General features: G+C 33.2%; 2 protein-coding genes across 2 annotated transcripts; both read right to left on the bottom strand.

Annotated features, from left to right (window-relative positions):
* Positions 1-430: 430 nt before the first annotated feature.
* On the bottom strand, positions 431-12,046 carry LOC144840749 (uncharacterized). Its single transcript, XM_078696749.1, has 14 exons — positions 11,914-12,046; positions 10,962-11,309; positions 10,351-10,535; positions 10,129-10,259; positions 9,212-9,359; positions 7,853-7,967; positions 6,213-6,359; positions 5,907-5,944; positions 4,495-4,607; positions 3,260-3,539; positions 2,812-2,996; positions 1,746-2,146; positions 1,235-1,331; positions 431-970 (listed from the first exon to the last, which is right to left on the bottom strand). The coding sequence occupies exons 2-14, from the start codon at positions 11,306-11,308 to the stop codon at positions 803-805; spliced, it is 2,355 nt and encodes a 784-aa protein (XP_078552875.1). The 5' UTR covers position 11,309; positions 11,914-12,046; the 3' UTR covers positions 431-802.
* A 6,647-nt stretch (positions 12,047-18,693) lies between these two features.
* On the bottom strand, positions 18,694-22,310 carry LOC144840977 (uncharacterized). The gene is made up of 7 exons (XM_078697090.1): positions 22,276-22,310; positions 21,695-21,805; positions 20,195-20,439; positions 19,693-19,877; positions 19,425-19,552; positions 19,119-19,262; positions 18,694-18,806 (listed from the first exon to the last, which is right to left on the bottom strand). Exons 2-6 carry the CDS (start codon positions 21,797-21,799, stop codon positions 19,197-19,199), a joined length of 729 nt encoding a protein of 242 aa, XP_078553216.1. The 5' UTR covers positions 21,800-21,805; positions 22,276-22,310; the 3' UTR covers positions 18,694-18,806; positions 19,119-19,196.
* Positions 22,311-22,562: the final 252 nt, after the last annotated feature.

Below are 22,562 nucleotides of genomic sequence, written 5' to 3'. Positions count from 1 at the left end.
CATATATGAACTTGATGATTTACTTGATCACACTGTTTTTGTCAAACTACATTGATAGTGTAGACAGAGCTTAGGCAGGAAGAACTAGTAAAGTTTGGCACCGCTTAGGGCAATGCAAGTGGGTTGATCAATCACAAACGATTGGCTCATAAATATTATTACTGTATATTTTATCAATCTTGAATGAGTCATTATTTAACTCAAAATTATTTGCTTATTTTTAATTTTCCGATAAGGAAAAGCTGAAAGACCGAATTTTAAGGTAAATGCTTAAAGTCAAGTGGCCAGAACGAAGTTGACCAATAAACATCTATATGCACTATCTCGTTATAAATCATATTAATGGTAACTCGTCATATCACATTCACCGTTATTTATCATCACCACAACCGTCATAGGCATACATCAAATGATGGCCAATTCAAAACAATTTCATTTGCAACACCTTCATTTATTTAGAACTACCATTTTCAACGGTCTACTATTTCCGTACATTCAATAAAGTTGATATATTGTCAATTAATTTTCACTTAATTTGACTAAATACAATGAAAGTAGTAAGTTTTTAAATGAGAAGTAAGTAAGACAAGATTATTCAGTCAACTACTTCCACAAAGTAATTGTAATATAACTAAAATATTATCAATTTTTAAATTGTTATTCGATTGACCGACTACATCGAATTCTAAACACATATGAAATATATACTATCAATTGAATTTAATTCAATTTAGTTTGTTCAGTTTATCACTGAGCAAATTATTAATCATAGTAAAATTAAAAATCAACAATTATTATTTGATTACATTTTAAATGTCATGAATGCATTAGTTTCGTCTTCAAACGTACCGATTCGGTTACCTCGGCGGCGTCGTCCTTTGGAGGAGCAATATTGGTCATCCTTGAGAGTAGCGCAACGGGATTCATCATTTTCTTTATTACATGAAATTATCTTACACTTCACAACAATCTAAAAATAGCATTTTTGTTATTGTTAAATTAATGAATATATTTTAAATAGTGAATTCATAATAAGGTAGCTCCTATACGTATTGATTTTACATTTTTTTTAAAATTAAATGATGTGAAGTGAACAAAATAAATAATTTTGTTTAAAGATTGGAAGTGCTGAAAATATTATCTAAATTAATTAACCCACTTCATAACCTACCATAATCATTACAAGTTTAGACAGAAAGATGTCTTAGCGCTTGTATTTAAATAAAAGTCTTACCTCGTCAGATGCTTGATCCATGAATTCAAACGACTTGATGGAGAAACGGTGATTCAAACCAGAAGAACTAAGTCTGACAGATGGATCAATTCCACATCTACACAATCAAAACAGGAAGAAATGTATTTTAATAGGTTATTACTGTGTGTTCAGTCTCATAAGCACATTCCGTGATAAAGCAGCTTATGTGTGACACCTGTGACACATACCTTATCCAAACCATCCGTAACCTTAACCATCTATGTATCACATGGGATTCTATGCCTAGAATGTTCATATGATACCCCTGGAGAAATATTGTCATGACGATGTAACAGTACTGAGAACCGAACATTTTTTTTTTCAGAAAATATTCTGAATCTGGTAGCCTACTTTTAATAGTGTATAATCTGTTAAATCTCATAATGAATAAGCAGTGACTAGGCTCTTTGCAAATGCGTCACCGTAGTACAGATTGGAATTAATTACTGAAATCACATTTGGCAACCCAAAATAAACATAGTTAACATACCCATTTTGAATGAACGTGTATTTTTGGTCATCTCCTGTTCCACACTTATTCGTTGCTATGCAGCTTTGGATCGCCACGCTTTTACCGGAAGTGCTCCCGGCCGCAAAATACATGTTTTCTTTTATATTTACTGAAACAGGTCCACTGGTTTCGTTGGTGTAACCCGAATCCTCATACATCCTAAGGTAAGTCTTCAACCTTCCAGTCGCTGCGTATTTTTCACCTGTGGGTGGTCGAACTGGTTTAAAAATTACTTTACTAACACTTGCTCCACTCATTTCACATGTAATTTGCACTTCAACCTTATGTTTTGCTCTGGTGACCGACCCACCTAAGAAGATTGGTTTCGGGTCGTCTAAGATTGTGTTGTAGAATGTTGTAGTCCTTGAATTTGAAGAAGGCTGGAATGTAATCAATATAAAAAAAACATAAATTACACACAGTATAAGAGAAGAGAATACATACGAAATTATGATACTTTAAGCCCCGTTTTAAAATTCCTACTGTACAAAAATACCACAATCACCCCACAATTCTGTAAAAAGAATTGGGATCTGTTGTGTCTAGCTATGGTGCCAGCATGGAGGAATAATGGTGCCAGCCAGTAGGCAAGATGATACATTTGTTATCAGTACACTTCTTCCTGTATTAGTAATAGATAGGCCTAGTAATACAGAGACTTTTTCAGGTTTACATCTAATTAGACTATAGGCCCAATAAACTATCTTCATTTCCATTACTTATCACTAGCATAAACAGTTAATCAGAAGGAGAGGCAGTAAACTAACATAAGGTTTTTAGAAGGAAGAAAGGAAACGTTTGAAGATATGAAGATAACACATCTTTTTGTAAAATCAAAGACCCAGCAGATGAAGTGTTCATCTATTTGGAAGATGGCTATTATTCATTAAGCTTGGTTCGTAATTTAACCAATCACGACGCGATGGGTCACCCGAACTGTCGTTTGTGATTGGTTACGGTAACTCAATTGCGTTGCGCTTACGTCCTTGCGTTGCATTCAAGTGGATACCAAGCTTTATGGAGATTAAATCTGATAACATTGTACCTCGACAATTCTGGTTCCGCACTCATCATAACCAAACTTCGCCTGGTAGTCATCACCATTGTCCTCAATTTTGCATTTTTTGTCGTGAAGGTGAAGCTCACCTGCTGGAATGTTATTCACGTATGTTTTAGGAATGAGTACTTTTATGTAAGAATCACCGCATTCTACTTCCGGTTCTGACTTAGCTATAAAAGAAACACGTGATCATTAGTAAATAAGGCTTAGATTTAGAGTTATAAAATTAAATTGTGTAACAGACCAGTCAGCTGCAACTGACAGGGTAAGGAAAAAACTGTAAGGAAACTGACATGTTAAAGAAAGAACTGTAAAACCATGGAGGAAATAGGTCTACGTACATATATCTATATTATTTCCTCCATGTGGAAGAACTGTAAGTAACAGAATCCACCAGTCAGTTGCAGCTGAATTCGCATAGCAGCCTACTTACGTATTTCAAAGGGATACATTGCAACTCCACTATTAACTACAGAAGGTGATCCTTCACCACATGGACCTGCAGGAAAGTATTTAACAGCAGCTCCGGAATCCACACTCACCAGATATACTTTGCCTCCTTCTAGTCCAGTTGGTGCAGGGAATTGAATAATAGTTGGGTCACTTTCTGAGAATTTTACTTGAGTTTCATTAACAGCATTATATTTTGCAATTACATTTGTAGTGCCATTTTCTATTATCTTGATGAGTGCCTTCCTTTTAGGACGTATAACCTGTAAGTAGCAACACAATGTAGCCCTGTAGACAATACAGTGATAGCATTTGACTCGTCAAAGATCGCGTTGTCACAATAAACGGAAATAAGAGAGGAGGCTGTTAAAAATAATTTGCCTCCTTACAATTGTATAATAATTTTAAGAAATTTGGTTTCTTTTTATAGTTTTTGTTATTATATTTATTTTTGTCCACACAATAATAATTTCAGAATAAAGGGTATTATTTTTTAATCTGCATATAATATTATTCCTGTGAGATCTAGTTTTACAGTAACAATCATAATTGCTACTAAGTCATGAACTCTTTTTAATATTTTATTGTCTTTTTTATAACTTGTGTTCTTAATGACTTTTTTAAACTATGGTACTGAACGATATTCTGTTTTAATTCTGTATTTTATGCCATTTTTAAACCATTATTAAGCCATTTTTTAACCATCATTTTAGACATTTGCATTGTTTTAGATTGTTTATAACATTTTTTCCTTCTTTTTAATTGTGAGTCTCAAGTTTTAACTTTTTGTATTGTAACATTGTTATGTATCATGTTTTGTATGTTGATTTTGACCGAATAAATGAATGAATGAATGAATGAGTGGTAGGCGTATTAATATTTAAACTGAGACGTTGAAGGCAGCAAACAAGAAGAGGCAACACGTTTTAAAACGTACTAACTAAACTGTGACGTTGAAGGCAGCAAACTCTTTTTTTGGCTGTATTCACAGTACAAATGGCGCGAAGTCTATCTTTCATATAGCCATGCAATCTTTGTTTGTGTCTTGTAATCCAGCAGCAATATTGGCAATACAGTAATGCCAAACAATGCTGCCTCTGATGTTAAATGAAAAAGGTATAGCTTGACACAAAACAATAGCCTATAATATATGCGTTAGTCCTTTGTGAGGACTTTGAACAATCGGTAATGGTGAAATAAATTCATATCTCTACATACATTTGTATTAAATTTGATTGTCCAATATTCTTCTGTTCCCTCGTACATAGATTTCTGGGCCGGAGTCGACTCTTTTGCTAGAATTTCGGGGGTGCGTATTTCTTTCTGTGCGGCTAAATCAATAACAAAAGATTGACAATGCTTTTAAATTTTTTCACAGATAAACCTTTAGTTTGGGATACTATATGTCCAATTACTACTTAGTTGAATGTGTCTTGCCTACCTGTCGATTAGCCTCGACACATTTTGCATAGTGGTGGTGTGTGTGGAAAAGAGTGCGCGAAGGAAATCACGTGAATTGACCTAGCATCTTAGGCCTAGAATCGTATCGCAGTTGTAATCACAAATTTAACTGATGAATTATTCATGTTTATTTTGTGACGTTTCGTGAGGGGTCCCCAACTTATGTACGAAAAAAAAATCACTGCCGGGTCGCTTTCGGCAGTCGGTCTACCGTATCGAATGATCGCGCCGTTGAAGTTTTAATTAATTACACCTATCCTTTGAATGATTTTCGTAAATCACGGTTTGGCTCAGTGAGTAAAACGCCGTGGCCATTGATATCAATGCTTAGTACGATATGTGTAAATAATAAGCATCACTGTTTAAAGCAAAAAATCATAGACCACAATGTAATTACAAAAAGGTACCAAGCCTTACACAAAACAATTGCAAAGTATAAACAAGGCCATATACATGGCTGCAGTCGCGTGCTCAAGTGTTTACCGAACGACCGACCGACCAACCGACCGATATAGTGAGCTGTGGAGTCGCGTTGCACGCGACTAAAAACCATTGAAATTTAAAAAATGTAGGCCTATTTTATTCTTGATACAATTTGTTTTATTTAAATAATTAAAAAGTACCTTTTATCATACTTGTCCATGCAAAGTATATAACCACATAAGGCAGAAAAAGACCGTGCGAGTATAAATACCGGTATCATTGCGCGCGGTTTGATACTTTCATTTTTAGTCTGTTTTAATTTCATAAACATTTAGGCCTAAAAAAATGTTTTTAATTTAATTTGGAAGAAAAATAGTAATTTGAAATGAATTGTGTGATGCACTTTTTGGTGCATATAGAGTCGGATATAAACAAAATTTGAGAACCGTCACCTTTCAGCGAGAATACCGAATTTTCCCCCGGTTTGTATAAACGAATTCTTCCTTATAAACACGAAGATAATTAATTCAGCAAAGAGACAACGCGAGGCTAGGCAAGGGTACGATATTCGATTACGTTTCCGATGTTATCAAGCTACTAGGTAAAAACTAGGGCCTACAAACTAGCCAGTTAGGCATATCGAGATACACACCTACTGGTTATCGCAGTGATTGTATATGAAAGTGTCTTTAAATAGAAACATCGTAGTATAATGTAAAATAGATAATAATAATTATCATACTTACATACAATCACACGTGCAGTCTTCGGAGCACTTTGAACACTATTGGTATATAATTATGAAATTGTAAAAATATTTATTGCATAAACTTAAGAGAGCTCGGAAGCTTGTTTCAGAATCGGGTCTTCAACAAAACAAAAACTATTTACGAACAAAAAATATCCGTACGCAAAAATGGAAATATAAAGTTTACCGTAATGGACTACTAGAAACGGTCTCATTTTCAATTTATCTTCAGTTATTTGCTAGGGTTCGTACCATGGTTCGTACGTTGTCGTTACACAATATATAAGATTGGCCTCGTACATACCCATTATTATCTGTAGCAGTGAAGCTGAACGTATAGGTACCTACAGCTTCGGGTTTGAAAAAAATGTTAGCTTGTTTTGAAGTCTTGTCTGAAGTTGGGCTAACGTGCATGGTTAGTCCTATTCCACTTGCTTGGATCTCATTTATACTAAAATAGTATTACAACAAAACGTATATCATGATTGACATCATTGACATTGGCTATTTTAATACATTTTCCCTAATTAATAAAGCCAGTAGCAAATTACTGGAAGGATTGAAAAACATCAATACACCTGTGCATAATAAAAATAAACATATCAAAACGTAAATGTGTGATGGCGTTAGTTGCAATCCGTTATGCGTGATTAATTAATGAATGACGTAATGCACAAACTGGCATAAGAGAGTTAAGATATGTACTCGTGATTCACTGCACTGTCGTTGTTTTGTAATTTGTCGTCAGAAGATTAGTATCATCATCATACATATAAACAACCAACGAATCATATACTACCAATGTACTATTTTAACACGTTTATTTAGTTATAACTATTTAATTTATGTTTTGTTTTGTGTGTCAGTAAATTGTTGTAATTTATTAAAAAATAAGAAAATTGATTGAAGAAGAGATTGTTGATCGATCGATTTATAATCTAATTTATTGTATTACTGTTCCGTGGATTTATTATGTAAATCATTTAACTGCTTAATGATTATATGAATAAGCTGTTGAAAAGAATCAATATAAATTCACAACACTATATTATATATTGTGATATATTGTCTTCTGAAAAAAATATTTTTATGTCACATTTATTTTATTTTTATTTCAACAATATTTTACGAGGGTCCATCCAGCCGAAGCTGATCATTAGGGATCCTCACAAAAATACAACATGACGAGACATAAGCATGTAATATAATTTAAATTAAAACAAATATAATTTATAAAGATAAAATAAAGCACAAGCAATTTAGAATAAAAAATAAAATGGATTAAATTAAATCAAATTAGCCATCTCAGATGAAAAGATAGGAAAACGGAAGCAACACAGCAAAAAGATGGTTCTTGAGCAGAAATTTGAAGGAAGAGTATATTAAGCAAGTCGGATATCAAAAGGAAGTTTGAGCATTAACAGCACCAAAGTTAGAGGCCTACCTGAAAAAAACTTTTTTTTAAATCAATAAAATTAGTAAAGCTGTCGGACAAAATTTTTTTAATTTATTTTTGTATTGTTATTAACCTGTTTTAGAGATAATACATCTGTAATGAGATTGAAAATGAATGGAAAAATATATTTCTTTTGTTAGTGTATAGAAAGGCATTTGAATGACAATTAATATTGTACTGTTTTTAAACAGGAGAGAAAATATTATACTTAGAAAGTGTAGTAATAGAGATAGCATTGACCAAGATTTAAATTTTAAACTTTTGTAGGTATGATACAGTTTTCACGAGAAAGAAAAATATTTGCATACAAAACAGATAGATTATATAGTTTGAAACACCAACAGGAAATGATGGGGAGATATGCAGTGAACTGTGCAGTAATGGGTGAAAAACTTTCTGTTACAAGGCCTTATTTGGTGCTTGGCATAAGTAAGTTTATAGACTAACTTCTGTTCTGCCCCCATCAATAATATGTTAAAAATACGTACCGTGATGCAGCTGACCCATCTTGTAATGATGCTTTAACGGAACTTTCCCATGTCTCTCCAAGTACAATCACACTACATTCCTCTATTTCAATCTTTGGAACTACACATGATCCAGCTAAAAAACGCAGTTCACATTATCAATGTACGTGAATCGAGCATGCATGTGCTCTGATAGGTTGTGCATTATTCCAAACGTTTCAAGAATTACTATGTGCGCATGTACATAAAATCAACTTCAATGTCGGCAAACAAAGCAAAACAGGCTTTACAGAAATTAGAATTAGTTTAACTTTAAAATGTTATGAACTGAAGTTATGCACACCGTTTAAGGGACCTCAGAGGTCCCTTAAAAGTTCCCTTAACTATTCAGTACCTTGGTTGTTCTGACGATTCTAAATGTGCGAGTACTATGCCTACTTCTAGATAGTTCCAGTCTAGGCTAGGCCCCTGTTGGTCTGCCCAGTAACCAGCATAGGATTCATGTTTGGTTTAATTAGCATTTAGACTTATCTAGGCCTATATATTAATTTATTTGTTTTTGTTTTGACTGCCATTATTTTCGTGGAAGATGGCTTCTCATTTTCATTGTAATAGAAAGTAGCCCCAGTCTAGTAGGCTAGGTAGAGATGCTAGGCTCCCTCTGTTGGTCTGACCAGTAACCAGCCTAGGATGCATATGCCTCAATACAGACAGGTTTAGGCCTACACAGAAATTTGGTTTGTTAGTAGCATCTAGGCTAGACCTATTTTTCTTGATCCTCATACAAATTAGTCTAGGCCTAATATGTATTCATTTACTTGTTTTTGTTTTGACTGCCATTTTCTTTTTATTGATCATATAGGCATATCACACACTTTTCTTCATCCTCCCCGTTCCCCCGTCCCCCAATCCCCTTCTTACTCTTTTTTAAAATATGCAAATTAGTTTTTAGAGAGGAAAGTGAATGGACCATAGCGAAATTGGGACTGAATATTTATGATTATTTTTACCCTTACTAATTACCATAACTAATTCTTAAATTTTAGGAGTAAGTATCACTTAGCCTAAGTGAGATTGGTGAATACGGCCACAGGTTCTTCTCATTCTCAATACAGTACAATTCAAAAAAACTATGTTGTTAATGATGTTAAGCGTGACAATGCGTGTGGCATGAAACGGCACGCATTGTTAGGTATTGGATGCGCGGAACAATGCGGACCAAAATGTGTGCAAGTGCCAATTTCATAATACTAGGATGTTTACTCCCGTCGATGGTACACACATTCAAAATGCTGCAACACAGGCGTAGTGGTTTTGTGGCGGTGCGACTTAAAATTGGCATATTTTATTAATTTAGCCATATCGGATATGATGACTTACGTGCAATAATTTCGAGTAGAAATTGGAATGGAACTGTGCTCTTGGCTTTACTGTAAGTTTCATCTTCAAAATCTTCGATCATTACGGAAGCGGCATACCACCCTTGCTTCTCATTTTCTCCAACATCAAACTCGATCTTGCATTCTTTCTAAATAAATTAAAACATCAAATCAATAATGATTTCTCAGCTTGTATGAGCTGGGTATTTCATCGAATTTCCTAATTTCTAATGTTTAATAACATTATGATTAGTGAATTTAATTTGTAAGCTTCAAATCCACTGGTTTATAAAAAACCTTAAAGGGTAGCTCTTGGTTTGTTTGCAACTTTGCAACAACCTAGATTCTAACCCCACTTATTTTACATCGGTGATAAACAGAACGCGTGTCGTAAAAGTTAAGGTAGGAATTACACAAAAATTGTCTGTAATTTATGTACATTTGGAAGCATTACAAGTATTTAAATTTTTCAAATAAAAATACAATTTTTTTTTAATTAAAGACCATTATCCTGTTAGTATTTGTAAAATTTACTATAATTCTTATCATTACAGTAGTTATGCTTTTGCTCATGATGCTCGTACTTTGGATAATCAATACATTGTATTGTATCGAAACTTGGGTTGTTTATGTATAATGTGTACATGTAATAATAACTGTTTACTTTACAATTCAATTCATTGCTGATTGTTACGTAAGGTTTTCTTTACATGTTCATCATAATTACAATTCTTTATTACACTAACTATTACATTTCTTTTACTACACCTTACTCGTCATTAGGCCTATAGATCATGCTTATGTATTTTTATCCGGTTGTTACGGCTTCTAGTTCTTTGAACTTATTTGCCCACACATTTATTCTTTGTAATATATATAATGATGTGTGGAAATCAATTTAAAAAACGAATTAAGTACCCTGTAAAGTTTTGTGAAATCTGTAGGCTGATTACACACAGGCTTTGTATCAGCTATATCAGATCGTCTCTCTGGACATTCGTTGTGACTTGCCCATCGACATCTAGTGGGGTCTCCGTCTATATCGATAGCTAAAAGATTAATAGTTATTACGTATGCAATTTTTCCATTTGTAATAATAGTAAATTTAGGCTTAATGTTGTAAAAACGCATTATGCTTACGGTTAAGATTGATAGCCACCTTGCCACAGCCTTGTCTGACTCGATAAACTGGTAAACCGGATGTAACTCTTGGAGAGTTGTTTTCTATTGAAGTGTCAACTTTGGTCAAAAGTGACCAACACTTGCCAGAGCCGTAATTTTGAAGTTCAATCCAATTACTGGCAATACAATTGTCTGTTTTAAGTCTATAAAAAAAGAATCATGAAGATAGTAAAAGGTCTTTTTTGTTTTTAGTACATGGAATTGGTTCTTTGTTAGCAAGGTGTGAGACACTTTTTATTCGATATCTTATAAAGTGAGAATGATTTAATTTGTAATAATTTACGCTAAATGATTGTTATATTTTAAATGTAAAAGCAACACGCAAAATCTGCCTGTTGCCAATTGTTGACGATTTAAATCTTTAAAATTAAGAGAGTACAGTACATTTAATGTAGGCCTACTCTCTTAATTTTAAAGATTTAAATCCATAACTCTAAGCTTGATTTAACTACACAATGACTCTAGATCTGTTGTTAGTCTATTAGATTTATGTTTAGACTTGGTTTTTAATTTAGTAGATGCTTTACTGTTCGATTAAAATATAAATATACAAAATAAAGAGTACTTACGCCATATTGAATGCCTCATGGTCTGCCTTATAATCAATGTGTCCATCAAAAAGGCTCCATTCCATTTCTCGTGAAAAGAATGTACAATTAATTTTAAGGGGTGTTGCAATTATTTTATCTTCATTACAGTTGGTACAGGTCAAAGTGACGTCTTCTGATGTCATTTCTTGTCCGACGTTGTTACACATATACTCTAAAAAATCATTCCCTCGTCTGAATGCGAGATGCCAATAGATACGGATTTCTTTTTTTCCGAGCTTTTCCCAGTAAAATGTACCACCACGGTAGTGAGAAGCATACACATCAACTGCCATCAACGCCATCGCCAAAAGCACAAGAGTCTTCATGCTGCCAAAATAAAAAATATTACAATAGATTGACCTGCGTTATAAAAATGTTTCAGAACACATCTAAAGAAGGTAAAAAGTTGATCAAATGTTTATTTATTTTTAAAATATTGGTTAATATATTATTAATTTATTTAACAGAAAATCAAAACTTTGTCAAGACAGGCCTATTGGAAGAAAATAATGATTAAACATACTAATATAATTTTTTAATTAAAAGTTGTTTTTCTCCTGAATAATTGACCAACTATAACAACGCGTAATTGCAATGACACAATTTATTTTTTATATTTTGTTATTAAAGAAGTCCGCAAAAAATATAGAAGCTCTCTATCTGCAGTTGAGCACTGTGGTTAGAGCATTGGACTTGTCATCAAAAGGTTGCCGGTTCAAGCCCGGCCCGGTCACTGTAGTGTTGAGTGCTTGAGCAAGATTCTTTATCCACATTGTTCCTCCCCACTCAGGTGATAGAAAGTCATCAAATTAGCAATACACGATCTACTCGGAAACGAAAGCCGAACTAGACTTAAATTGTCTACAAATTTATCTAAACTACATAATAAATTATAGCAATTATTTTTGTCGGAAATTGTAGATGAAAATACCTGATGTAAGTTGATAGGCCGGAACCAGGTTGCAATTTTGCGAAGCGAAAAAGTAACGCAAAGCCGTTAAAGAAAATGCCTACAACACTGATGAAAAGTTGCCGATAACAGCACGAGCAAGGTAACACATCAAAGTGTTTTACTTAATAAACAAATTGTGTAAAGTTTTCGCTATTTATCATGTTTAAAATGTGTGAAAACACTACGCCTATTACCAAAACCTAAACAATATTTAGGAATAAGTGTATTTTCCATTTCTTGTTAATATTGTTTTACAACAACAATCATCGATACACCATTAGAAGGCCTATGGATTAACACACAAAAGCTGCAATAATTGAGTAATGTTTATGTTATATTATTGTAATGGAACTATATAACATAAATAAACAACAGTGTTTCAACTGTAAAGAAGTGCTAATAAAGTTCACTAAACCTTACATAGGTATTCTTTCAATGGTAGGCCTACCCATGACAATAGCTTTTTAGGCCTACCATGGTATAATGGCATCTGTACTGTATGCTAATCCGACATAGTATAGATTTCTAACCAATGAATCTTGCATTATGGTTTTATCACATACGTTTGACCGTTGTTAGGAAAATGTATTCTAAATATTTAGTATACTGTAAATGCAAGCTGTTTTACACAATAGGAATATTTCAATTTGCGACGACCAACGACCAATGTACGCATGCGCATTATGTGTTATGGGACGCCGGACGTCTTTTCTCGCTCTAGACTCACCTCGACACAGTTTGATATTTCTGGGCCCAGGCGACGACCAACGACTAAAGTAGGCCTACGTCAGTGCTAATATGCGCATTCTGTGTTATGGGACGCCGGACGTGTTTTGTCGCTACAGCTTCACCTCGACGAAGTTTGATGTTTTCTGGGACTAGGTGACGACCAACAACGACAGAACTGATCCAGGTCGGGTATATGCTAGGGTTGTCTTTTTAATTAGTCGAAAGTTGGCAGTTAATTGTTAGCAATTGTTTGTATGCTTATGTTAATATCAAAATACATTATAAATGACATAAACACATGCTTAAGTACAAATTTCTAAACAATTATTATGTGTTTTTTAATTAGTATCAAACAAGCCGTTTTAATTACGATGTGGTCTGTCTCACTAAACTCTATGCACTGATCGTAAATAAACATAATAATAACAATAATGAAATCTTTATCTTAAAACGTAGGCTCGTTCACACGTGGTCGTATGAAAAATACAATTATCATAACTATCTAAATGATGAACAACCATGAACAAAATTATATATTGAAATGAGAAAAAAAAGTATCTATATATTAATGCTACTAAATTTTTCGCGTATTTTACGTATCTCCTCCAAAACCACTGAACGGCACACTGATGTCAGCAACCATGTTACGTCACTGTATAAACTACGCAACCTCCTCCTCTACAAATACCATGATCGCGTCGTTGAAGTTTTAATTAATTACACCTCCCAATTCTTTGAACATAATGACCGTAAATCACGGTTTGGCTCAGTGAGTAAAACGCCGTGGCCATTGACATGCTTAGTACGTTCGAGTTCAATTACAAAACTAGCAAAAAAGATACGAAACCTCACAAAAAAAAATTGCAAAATATATAAAACCATGAAAAAAAAATGTAAATGAACTCTAAACAAAAACCACATAAACGAATCCAAATGGGTGTTTCCACAAAATTTATGAACACCCAAAAAAAAAATCCGAGCGCAACATTTAATTTCGGACACTTTTTGTGTCCGTAAGCAGCTGTAGTTTTATTATTATAACTTATTCATATTTTATCATTAAAATGTTTTAATCTTCAAGTTGCACCTCTTGCACGTTGTCCCTTTCATATCCCATATCCAGTATTGCGCTGTTATACTTATTCATCCCATTATTATTAAGACAGACAAGAACGTGCAGAGCACGGGTTACTGCTATAGACCACCATTTAATTACAGATTTATATTCTGTATTTGGCTTTACTAGACATTTTTAGATCTTGTATCTTATGAGAATATGTGATAGATAGGGCGGAGTTAAGTAATTTGTTATTTTATACATTAAGACTTTTTTGTTGTAGGTAAGTTTACATAAGATTATAGTTATTAAATTTATTCAAAACATTATATTCAAACGATATTGTCACATTTCATTTGGATAGACTTATACTAAAATCTCGAGTTACCTGTATCTTTAATAATGAGCTGAAATATTAAATAGAACGCCCTCTGTCGCTCTGCATTTTGCCAAGTTTGATTTATTATCATTTGTCATGAAAATATCTTCGCAAACAATTCAATTTCTACTGATTTCTACTTATTATTATGAACTAGTTACGTCATTTTAATTAATGTTCGCATGTGTGGACAATGAAATGTGCTTTCTAATTTAATTCCTCGACTGAGTTTTGGTGGATTCTAAATCCAGGCGACCACCAACAGCATAATTATGCGTAGGTCGTAGATCGAAATCTTCTTTTTTCATCATCTTCATTGTCACATATGTAAATACAGAATTAAAAAAAAACTCACATTTTTAACTTTGCAAACATTTATTTCACACAAAAGAAAAAAATCACATTCGGTTATCAGATAATACTTTAGAATTTCATTGGTTTATTACATTCTGAATGTCATGAATGTATCATGTTCTTCTTCAAAGTTCCCGATACTTCGGCGACGTCTGGAGCAGTTACCACGCTTGAGGTCAGCACAACGTGAACTACTTGCTCCAGGTTTACACGATACCATCTTACATTTCACAAATACCTAGAAAAAAAAGTGTTGTATCATTTTGTAAACTAGTTTGCTTTAGTAGTATTAGTTCGGCTGCAGTCTAAATTAATCTTTTTTTATTCAATATAACTCTGGCAATTAGATTAGACTAGTAGCCTAAAAGTATGAATAAATAGCAAATCTCAACAGTCTCGAATAATATAGTATTAGTAATATTAAGAAAATATCAATGTGATAGTATCTTTTTGTTATGTAATATAATTGCATGATATCTGTCCACCAACATCCCAATACCCCACCCTCTCCCTTGGGTTATAGGTTAGTTGCAATATACAGTATTTTATGAACAGTAGTTCAATCATTCTTTTACTATTTTTTTTAATTCTTTTCTATTTACAGTCATCCCATGATCTATTAACCCTGGCGTTCCATATATTTCCATGTATAACTACACGTCAGGGCCGTATTAGATATGGGATGTATTAAGTTTAAGCATTAATTTAAGCCGGATTCGAAACAAATTAATTTAGATCGATATTCATTTTCTCTGATATCTCCGATTAGTCCAACGTATTAAAACATTTTTAGTTACAGGACATTTCCACGTACATTTCATTCCCCCGCTCTCTCCTTTGCATTTGAGAATATCATCACTACTTTTAAAACAAAGACAGACCTTACCTCATTAGTTAAGCCATATTGCAGGAATCCAAAAGATTTAATAGAGAAACGGTGATCCAAACCAGAAGGAGTAAGACTGACGGATGAGTCTACACCACATCTAAATAATAAGATGGAGAATTACATTGATTACAATTAATGTGTTCTTAGGCACAGTTGACCATAGTCTTGTCCTCTTTTGTCGTTTAATGCTGGACCGTTTACAACCAATTATATAAAAAACGCCATGGCAAACAAAATTGTTATCCAGAATTTCAAAATGAGAATATCACTAGGAAAAAAAGTTTTTTAGACCATTTAAGAGTCCAGTAAGTTCAGCGCTTAATTTTACAACGTTTAGGCCTTCAGCCATACCCTCTCCCATTCCACCTTCTAGCAAAATATTGGATCTGCCAATGATGTCCAAATTATTTATTAAATAATTATCAAGTCAAATCAATCAAAATCTTATTTCGTATATTACAATTTAATAATAAAAATTAATATTCACTTCGACAAAGTAATAGTTAATAGATATTAAATATTAATAAGCTAAATGAGTAAAGAATATGAAGAAAATTGTAATAAAAGTATATAGTAATCATCTTACCCGTTTTCAATGAATGTGTACTTCTTGTCATTCTCTGTGCATGTTCCGAATTTAGCCATTGCTTTGCAGCTTTCGATTGCAACGTCCTTCGAAGAGGTGCTCTTCGCAGAAAAGTACAAGGTTTCTTTGAGTTCAACTGATGCAGTTCCAGTGATGTCTTTGTTGTAACTTGAGTCTTCATACATCTTAAGATAAGTCTTAAACTCTCCAGTTGCTTTGTATTTTTCAGGGTTAACAGCTGCTGCTGGTTTGAAGAATACGTCATTAACACCAACTCCCCTCATTTCACAAATAATTTGCATCTCAACCTTATGCTTAGCTCTGGTTACTGGTGCACCTGGAAAGATTGGCTTAGGGTCGTCTCGGATTGTGTTGTAGAATTTAGTTTTCGATTTTGATGAACGCTGAAAAAAAACAAACTGATTATACTAACATGTTTTAAAACAATTTATTATTAATAATTGATTTAACTATCAACTACTGTACAGAGTTCAGTTAATTTTTAAAGAGAAGAAGCTAACTAGATTCTATATACGATAATTGTTATGCAGTGGCCAATAAAAAGAAACATTTTTAATTTTTAAATTTATTAATAGCACAATTGTTACCTTAATGATAGTTCCGCACTCGTCATAGCCAAACTCAATCGTGTAGTACATTGGGTCATTGTCCTGAATTCTGCATCTTGTGTCGTGAAGGTGAAGCTCACTTGCTGGAATGTTATTCACGTACGTTTTAGGGATGCTGACTTTTATGTAAGAATCACCGCATTCTACTTCTGGCTCTGGTGGCTTAGCTATAGAAAATGAGAAAATAAAACTTAATACATTTTTAGATGTATATTTGAAACCATTCCTACAATAAAACGAGATGCTTTTGATTTTATTGCATAATTTTGTTAGAGGCAGTTTATGCAGCCGGTTTTTTCTTTCATTTTTCTTTCGTTAAAGAAATTAAGATTACTGTCATTGATATTATTTTCACTTACGGATATCAAACTTATATATCCCTTCATCACTGACAGCCTTTGCGCTGCGGCCACATGGAGTTTTCCAGACTCGCTCACCGAAACCTGCCTCAACATTTACAAGATAACCTTTGCCTCCTTCTAGACCAGTAGGTGCAGGGTATTGGACAATCGTTGGATCACTTTTGGGGAACCTTACTACATCTTTATCAACAGCATTATACTTGGTAATTATATTCCCTTTCAAGTCTAATATTTTGATGAGTGACTTGGATTCTGGACGTGTAACCTATAAAGTAAAATGAGATTATGATATTGACGTAGGCCTATATATTCATATATGGCTATGATATGTTTATACTGGCTCTATTTTCTGACGCCATACCCGGGTTCTCCAACATAAATTACAGTATGCAAAATTATAAGTTATATATTTGTATTTAATTATAGGAAAGTCTTCATACAGTGATTTAGTTCGCTTCAGAAAATCCTTAGCATTTTGTTTATTTTGTATTGTTGTGCCGAAATTGACTATATTGAATCAAATATCAATCCACAAATACCAGCAATTAACAATGTGTATCCAGTTTGCAATGCATTAGGCCATTCTGTATTAACTAGCGCCATCACCAAACGTCATATTTTAACCGTGAATACTGTATACTTACGGGTGCATCAAATTTAATTGTCCAAAGTTCCTCTGTTCCCTCGTACACAGAGTTGATAACTGGTGTCGATTGATCTGGTAGAATTGCAGGGGGGTCTAATTTATTTTCCATGGGAAGACCATCAGCTAAACCAACAAAAAAGTACAAAATATCGTGAAATAAAATATAAACGAGTTATGATTTTAGAAAGCAAAATATTTTGTAAAAATCAGAAATAATACACATTTTTACATTTCAAAATAGGTTAAGATGAACTTTTTAAGCAAATAGATTCAGCGGTTAGAGACACAACCAATGACACAATCAGTAACAGACACACAACATCATAAACACAAGATGCCTTACATAACATATTAAAACACGTTTTTTGGCAGTGAAGATGAACAACATGTCGTGAGAAAATATCTGATAGCGTTTGAAACTAGTACCCATGGTTCAATAAACAAGAATCCAAACCCCCAAGTTAAAACTCCACTAAGCTAAATAAATCAATAAAGATTTCCTTAACATTGGTGCAATCCTGCTTCCCACTGATGGGATTCTAAGCAGTGTAGTAGTTTCCTCTGGTGACCTGAGTGAGCGAGCATGTTGATAATAAGATAAGATGATAAAACACAAATAATCGTCTTACCTGACACAATCAAACGTCCAGACTTGGGATCATTTTGAACACTGCAAATCAATTGAAAGTATTTATAAGTACTGTACACAATATAGACCTACACAATTGACTGATTTATTCTTCGCAAAAGTTGCGTATGCATTGTGATTGTGAGTATAATATGTTGTGCAACACGAGATGGCCCTCACATGAAACTTAAAAATATGCCACTTACCCATTATCATCAGTAGCTGTGAAACTGAATACATATGTACCTTCTTTTTTAGGTTTGAAGGAAAGTTTGGCTTTGACAACCTTCTGGCTTGGTTCTGAACCGCTGACGTATGCCATTTTCATTCCATTTGGATAACTGCCTTGGATTTCAGTTATACTGAAAAATATATTAGTTAACAATGTCAATATTGCAAGTATATGCAATATCAGTAGTTACAATAAAAAATAAATAAATAACTGTAATATAAAAAAACAATATAATAATAAAATCAATAAAAGTATCAATTACATACGTTGATGCATCAGAGCCCTTTTGTATTGAAGCAGTAACGAAACTGTTCCAGGTTTCTCCAGGAGCAATCACGCTGCACTCCTCTAGATCAATCTTTGGTCCTACACATGATCCGGCTAGTGAAGAGAAACACATCGATTTTATAACAATATGCCTACATTGTTTATGATATTCCTCAATACAGTGATTCCCACTTGGACGCAACGAAACAACGTAGGCAGAACAAGTGAGTTCAAATTATATTAGTTAATATATATATATCAACATTTGATTTCGCCATGCAAGCCTTCAAACAATTCATTAATCAAGTTAGTAATTACAGAGACTTACATTCAGAGACAGTGAGATTTTCCCTAGGAAGACTCTAACAGCAGATCAGGAGTGTATGTATAGTCAGTGAAATCGTAACCCAACAAGATTTAACTTACGTGCAGTAACATCAAGAAGAAATTGGAATGGAACTGTGCTCTTTGCTTTACTGTAAGTTTTATCTGGAAAATCTTCGATCATAACGGAAGCGCCATACCACCCTTGCAAATCATCTTCTCCGGTAATAAACTCGATCTTGCATTCTTCCTATAATTAAGTTTACCATTTACATTTACAATTTATGTTCATGGTTTCCTTTCTTATTATACCTACCCTAAATGTTTTTATGGATTTGTTTTTTTGTTAATGTGTGTGTCTCATACAAAAATATACTCGAACGCACCAAAGGACAACAGCATACATACCTGATAAAGTTTTGTCAATGATGTTGCTTGTCCACATACACGATTCACATCGCTACTATCTCGACCCTCTGGACATTCGTCGTTATTTGCCCATCGACATTTTGTCGGGTCTTCGTTTATATCAATGGCTGAAAGATTAAGGTGACGTAATAAATGATATATAAGTGTTGAAATACTGTGCTTTAGTTATATTTTTCTAAATGACTCTTCCGTCTTCAGAGAGAGGACACGCATTGTTCTGCCTCTTTTTTAGCCTTACAACACTTACGGTTAAGGTCGATAAGTCTCTTGCAACCATGTCTGACTCTATACACTGGTAAACCAGCTGTAACTCGTGGAGAGTCGTTTTTTATCGAAGTGTCAACTTTAGTCAAAAGTGACCAACACTTGCCAGGACCGTAATTTTCCAACTTAATCCAGCTGCTGTCGGAACACATGCCAGTTGTCTTAAATCTAAAAACAAAACAAAAACAAAGTATAATTAATTGTTTTGCTCCAAAGTCAATACTATATTATATAATATCAACATGTTTAGAAAGTCTTCTCAACGTACTTAATGTATGTACAAATTTGTATTACAAAAGTACAGTAGGACAAACATCGGATCAATTACTCAACTCCAGTTAATGTATAGTAGGTAATTGCAATTATCAATGCCAACATGAATATTTTTCGTACAGCTCCCGTAACGAAAACAATTAACTTTCTATTTCCAACAAGATCGGATAGATGTAAACACCAAGTCATGTTAATAAAAATAAACTACTTACGCCATAATGAATTCTTTACGGTCTGCCGTATAATCTACGTATCCATCTAGAAGACTCCACCCCATTTCTTGTGAAATGGAAGTACATTCAAGTTTTAGTGGGGTTAAGATGGTCTGGTTGGTACCACAATCGATACATGTTAAAGCAAGAAGGTTTTCGGCAATTAGGTTGTCTCCTACTTCGTTGCAATAGTATTCTGGATAATAGTTAATCAACTGGAAAGATAGACGCCAGAAAACACGTACCTATTGAAAAAAAAATAAACATCATAATCAGGAATTATAACAAATAATAATACTCTTTACTTTGGACGCAAGTAATTTGACCAATCACAACGTGGTGGAGCATCCGAATTGTGATTGATTAAATAACTTGCGTTCATACTACTATTATTATTACTATTTAGGCCTACATAAGAAAATGAATATTTAACTCCAACAGAAATAACATCGAACTAAGATTATAAATGAATAAACAATATCCAGTGTTCAAATCATACATACAATGAACTTTTATATCGATTCGTGTTTCATTCATTCATTTATTCAATAGTATGTAGGTCACTGGCACAAATACAATAATAGTTAATAATACATATAATTACATTTAAGTAGGCCTAGTATTAATAGCAACATAATTATTAGTTCTCTTTTTATATGCGAAAAATGCAAATCTTACCATGTTATTATTTTTTTCTTTTTATTATATTCATTACTAAATAAACTTTCTATTTGTTGGTTGATTAAAGTAATGTTTTAAAAGGATTCAGATTTAAATTTCTTTGCCAAATTAAAATGGAAAAATTAGTAGAGTACATTTTCAACATTAAATTTTAAAATGTATATTAATAAAATTATTACTATATAACAAAATATTTAAACATACTTAAGATATATTATTTTAAAACAATCAATATTTAAAAACAGACTTGAAATACCACAGGGAAACAATATTTTAAAAGCAACATATAAGAACATCAATAATCTATAAACATTACTTGATACTGGTTCCAATAATTACTTAAATTATGCAAAAAAAACTGGCTAAAAAAAAAAATTCTGACTTTACTATGCTTTGATTTTTTTTTTCTTTGATTTCAATTAAGATTATTCAGCGTTATACAACCTGATCGAGTAAGGAACAAAGGATCTTTTATATCTCTCGGTTCTACATCTGATATATTACTATATAACGGGTGTTTTGCGTCTTTCTGATATATTTTTGGTTAGGGCCTATAATATTTCATAACTAAAACCATCTATATCTTAACAAAGAATAAACCTAGTCTAGTCTAGAACTCACAGCTTAACACCTATCAATGTACGACTTTTATCAACACAAATTATAGCATATAGGATTTGATCGAGGAATTGGGGAACTTATGAACTTAATTTAACTCACATGTATTGTCCATAAACATATATAATGGGCAATGGATATACAATACAAAGAACTACACAAATTAGGCCTGTTCTCGAGTTTGAAAGAAAATCAAGGTACCTTAGCTTTTCCGAGTCTTTCATAGTAGAACGTACCACCACGGTAGTGAGTAGCGTACACCTCAGCTACCATAAACACCATCGCTAAGAGCACCAAACTTCTCATGATTACCTGTCAAAAGAAATAAACAAACTATTGCAACTCTTACAAAGAATTAACCAGGAGTATGCATTTTACCCTAAATCCAAGACTATCCAAAATAGTTATTATTTTGATTTGATCGGGGAATAGAGTGAAATTACAATTATTGTAAGAAATTTGCACCTCAAACAAATACACAGTAAGAATATAATTAAAAGCATTTAAAAGTACAAGTAATAGTAATAGTAATATTTTTCCTTTCATATATATTATACATTGTTACAAGCAGTAAAATTCCTGTTTTAACCTTATTTAAAACAACTTGACTAATCAAATAAAAACGGAAAGCAGACAGGGAAAACAGACATAGACATGCAATGATAGCCCATGAAAGTTAATAGTTAAAGTGGACTTGTTTCCAATGAGGTCCTTTAGAAAATATAAAAGAATTAAAACATAAGACAAACAGAAAAAAAACATAAATTGAAGGAACAACTTACGGATTTGTCGAAACCGTTACCTCCTGTACCGCACACACTCCGCAACTACTGTAGGTGAAATTGATCGGTCCTTTTATACAGTTTATACATTGGTCCATGGGTCATTTAATTTGGTCACGTAATTGGACAAGTAATTAGAAGTATAATCATTCCATCAATTCTGTTGCGCTTCATAGACTTTTCTCATTTTTAAGTGCTGTTATTCAAAGTTGGGAGGCCTAAATCGATTTTACAGAACCACATTTATTAAATAAATATTGAAATTAACTTATTAGCTAAAAGTCAAA

This window comes from Antedon bifida, chromosome 4, assembly GCF_963402885.1.
Source record: "Antedon bifida chromosome 4, ecAntBifi1.1, whole genome shotgun sequence".
NCBI classification, from domain to species: domain Eukaryota; kingdom Metazoa; phylum Echinodermata; class Crinoidea; order Comatulida; family Antedonidae; genus Antedon; species Antedon bifida.
Note: the sequence above shows the minus strand (reverse complement) of the source record. Positions and strands in the feature narration are given on the sequence as shown.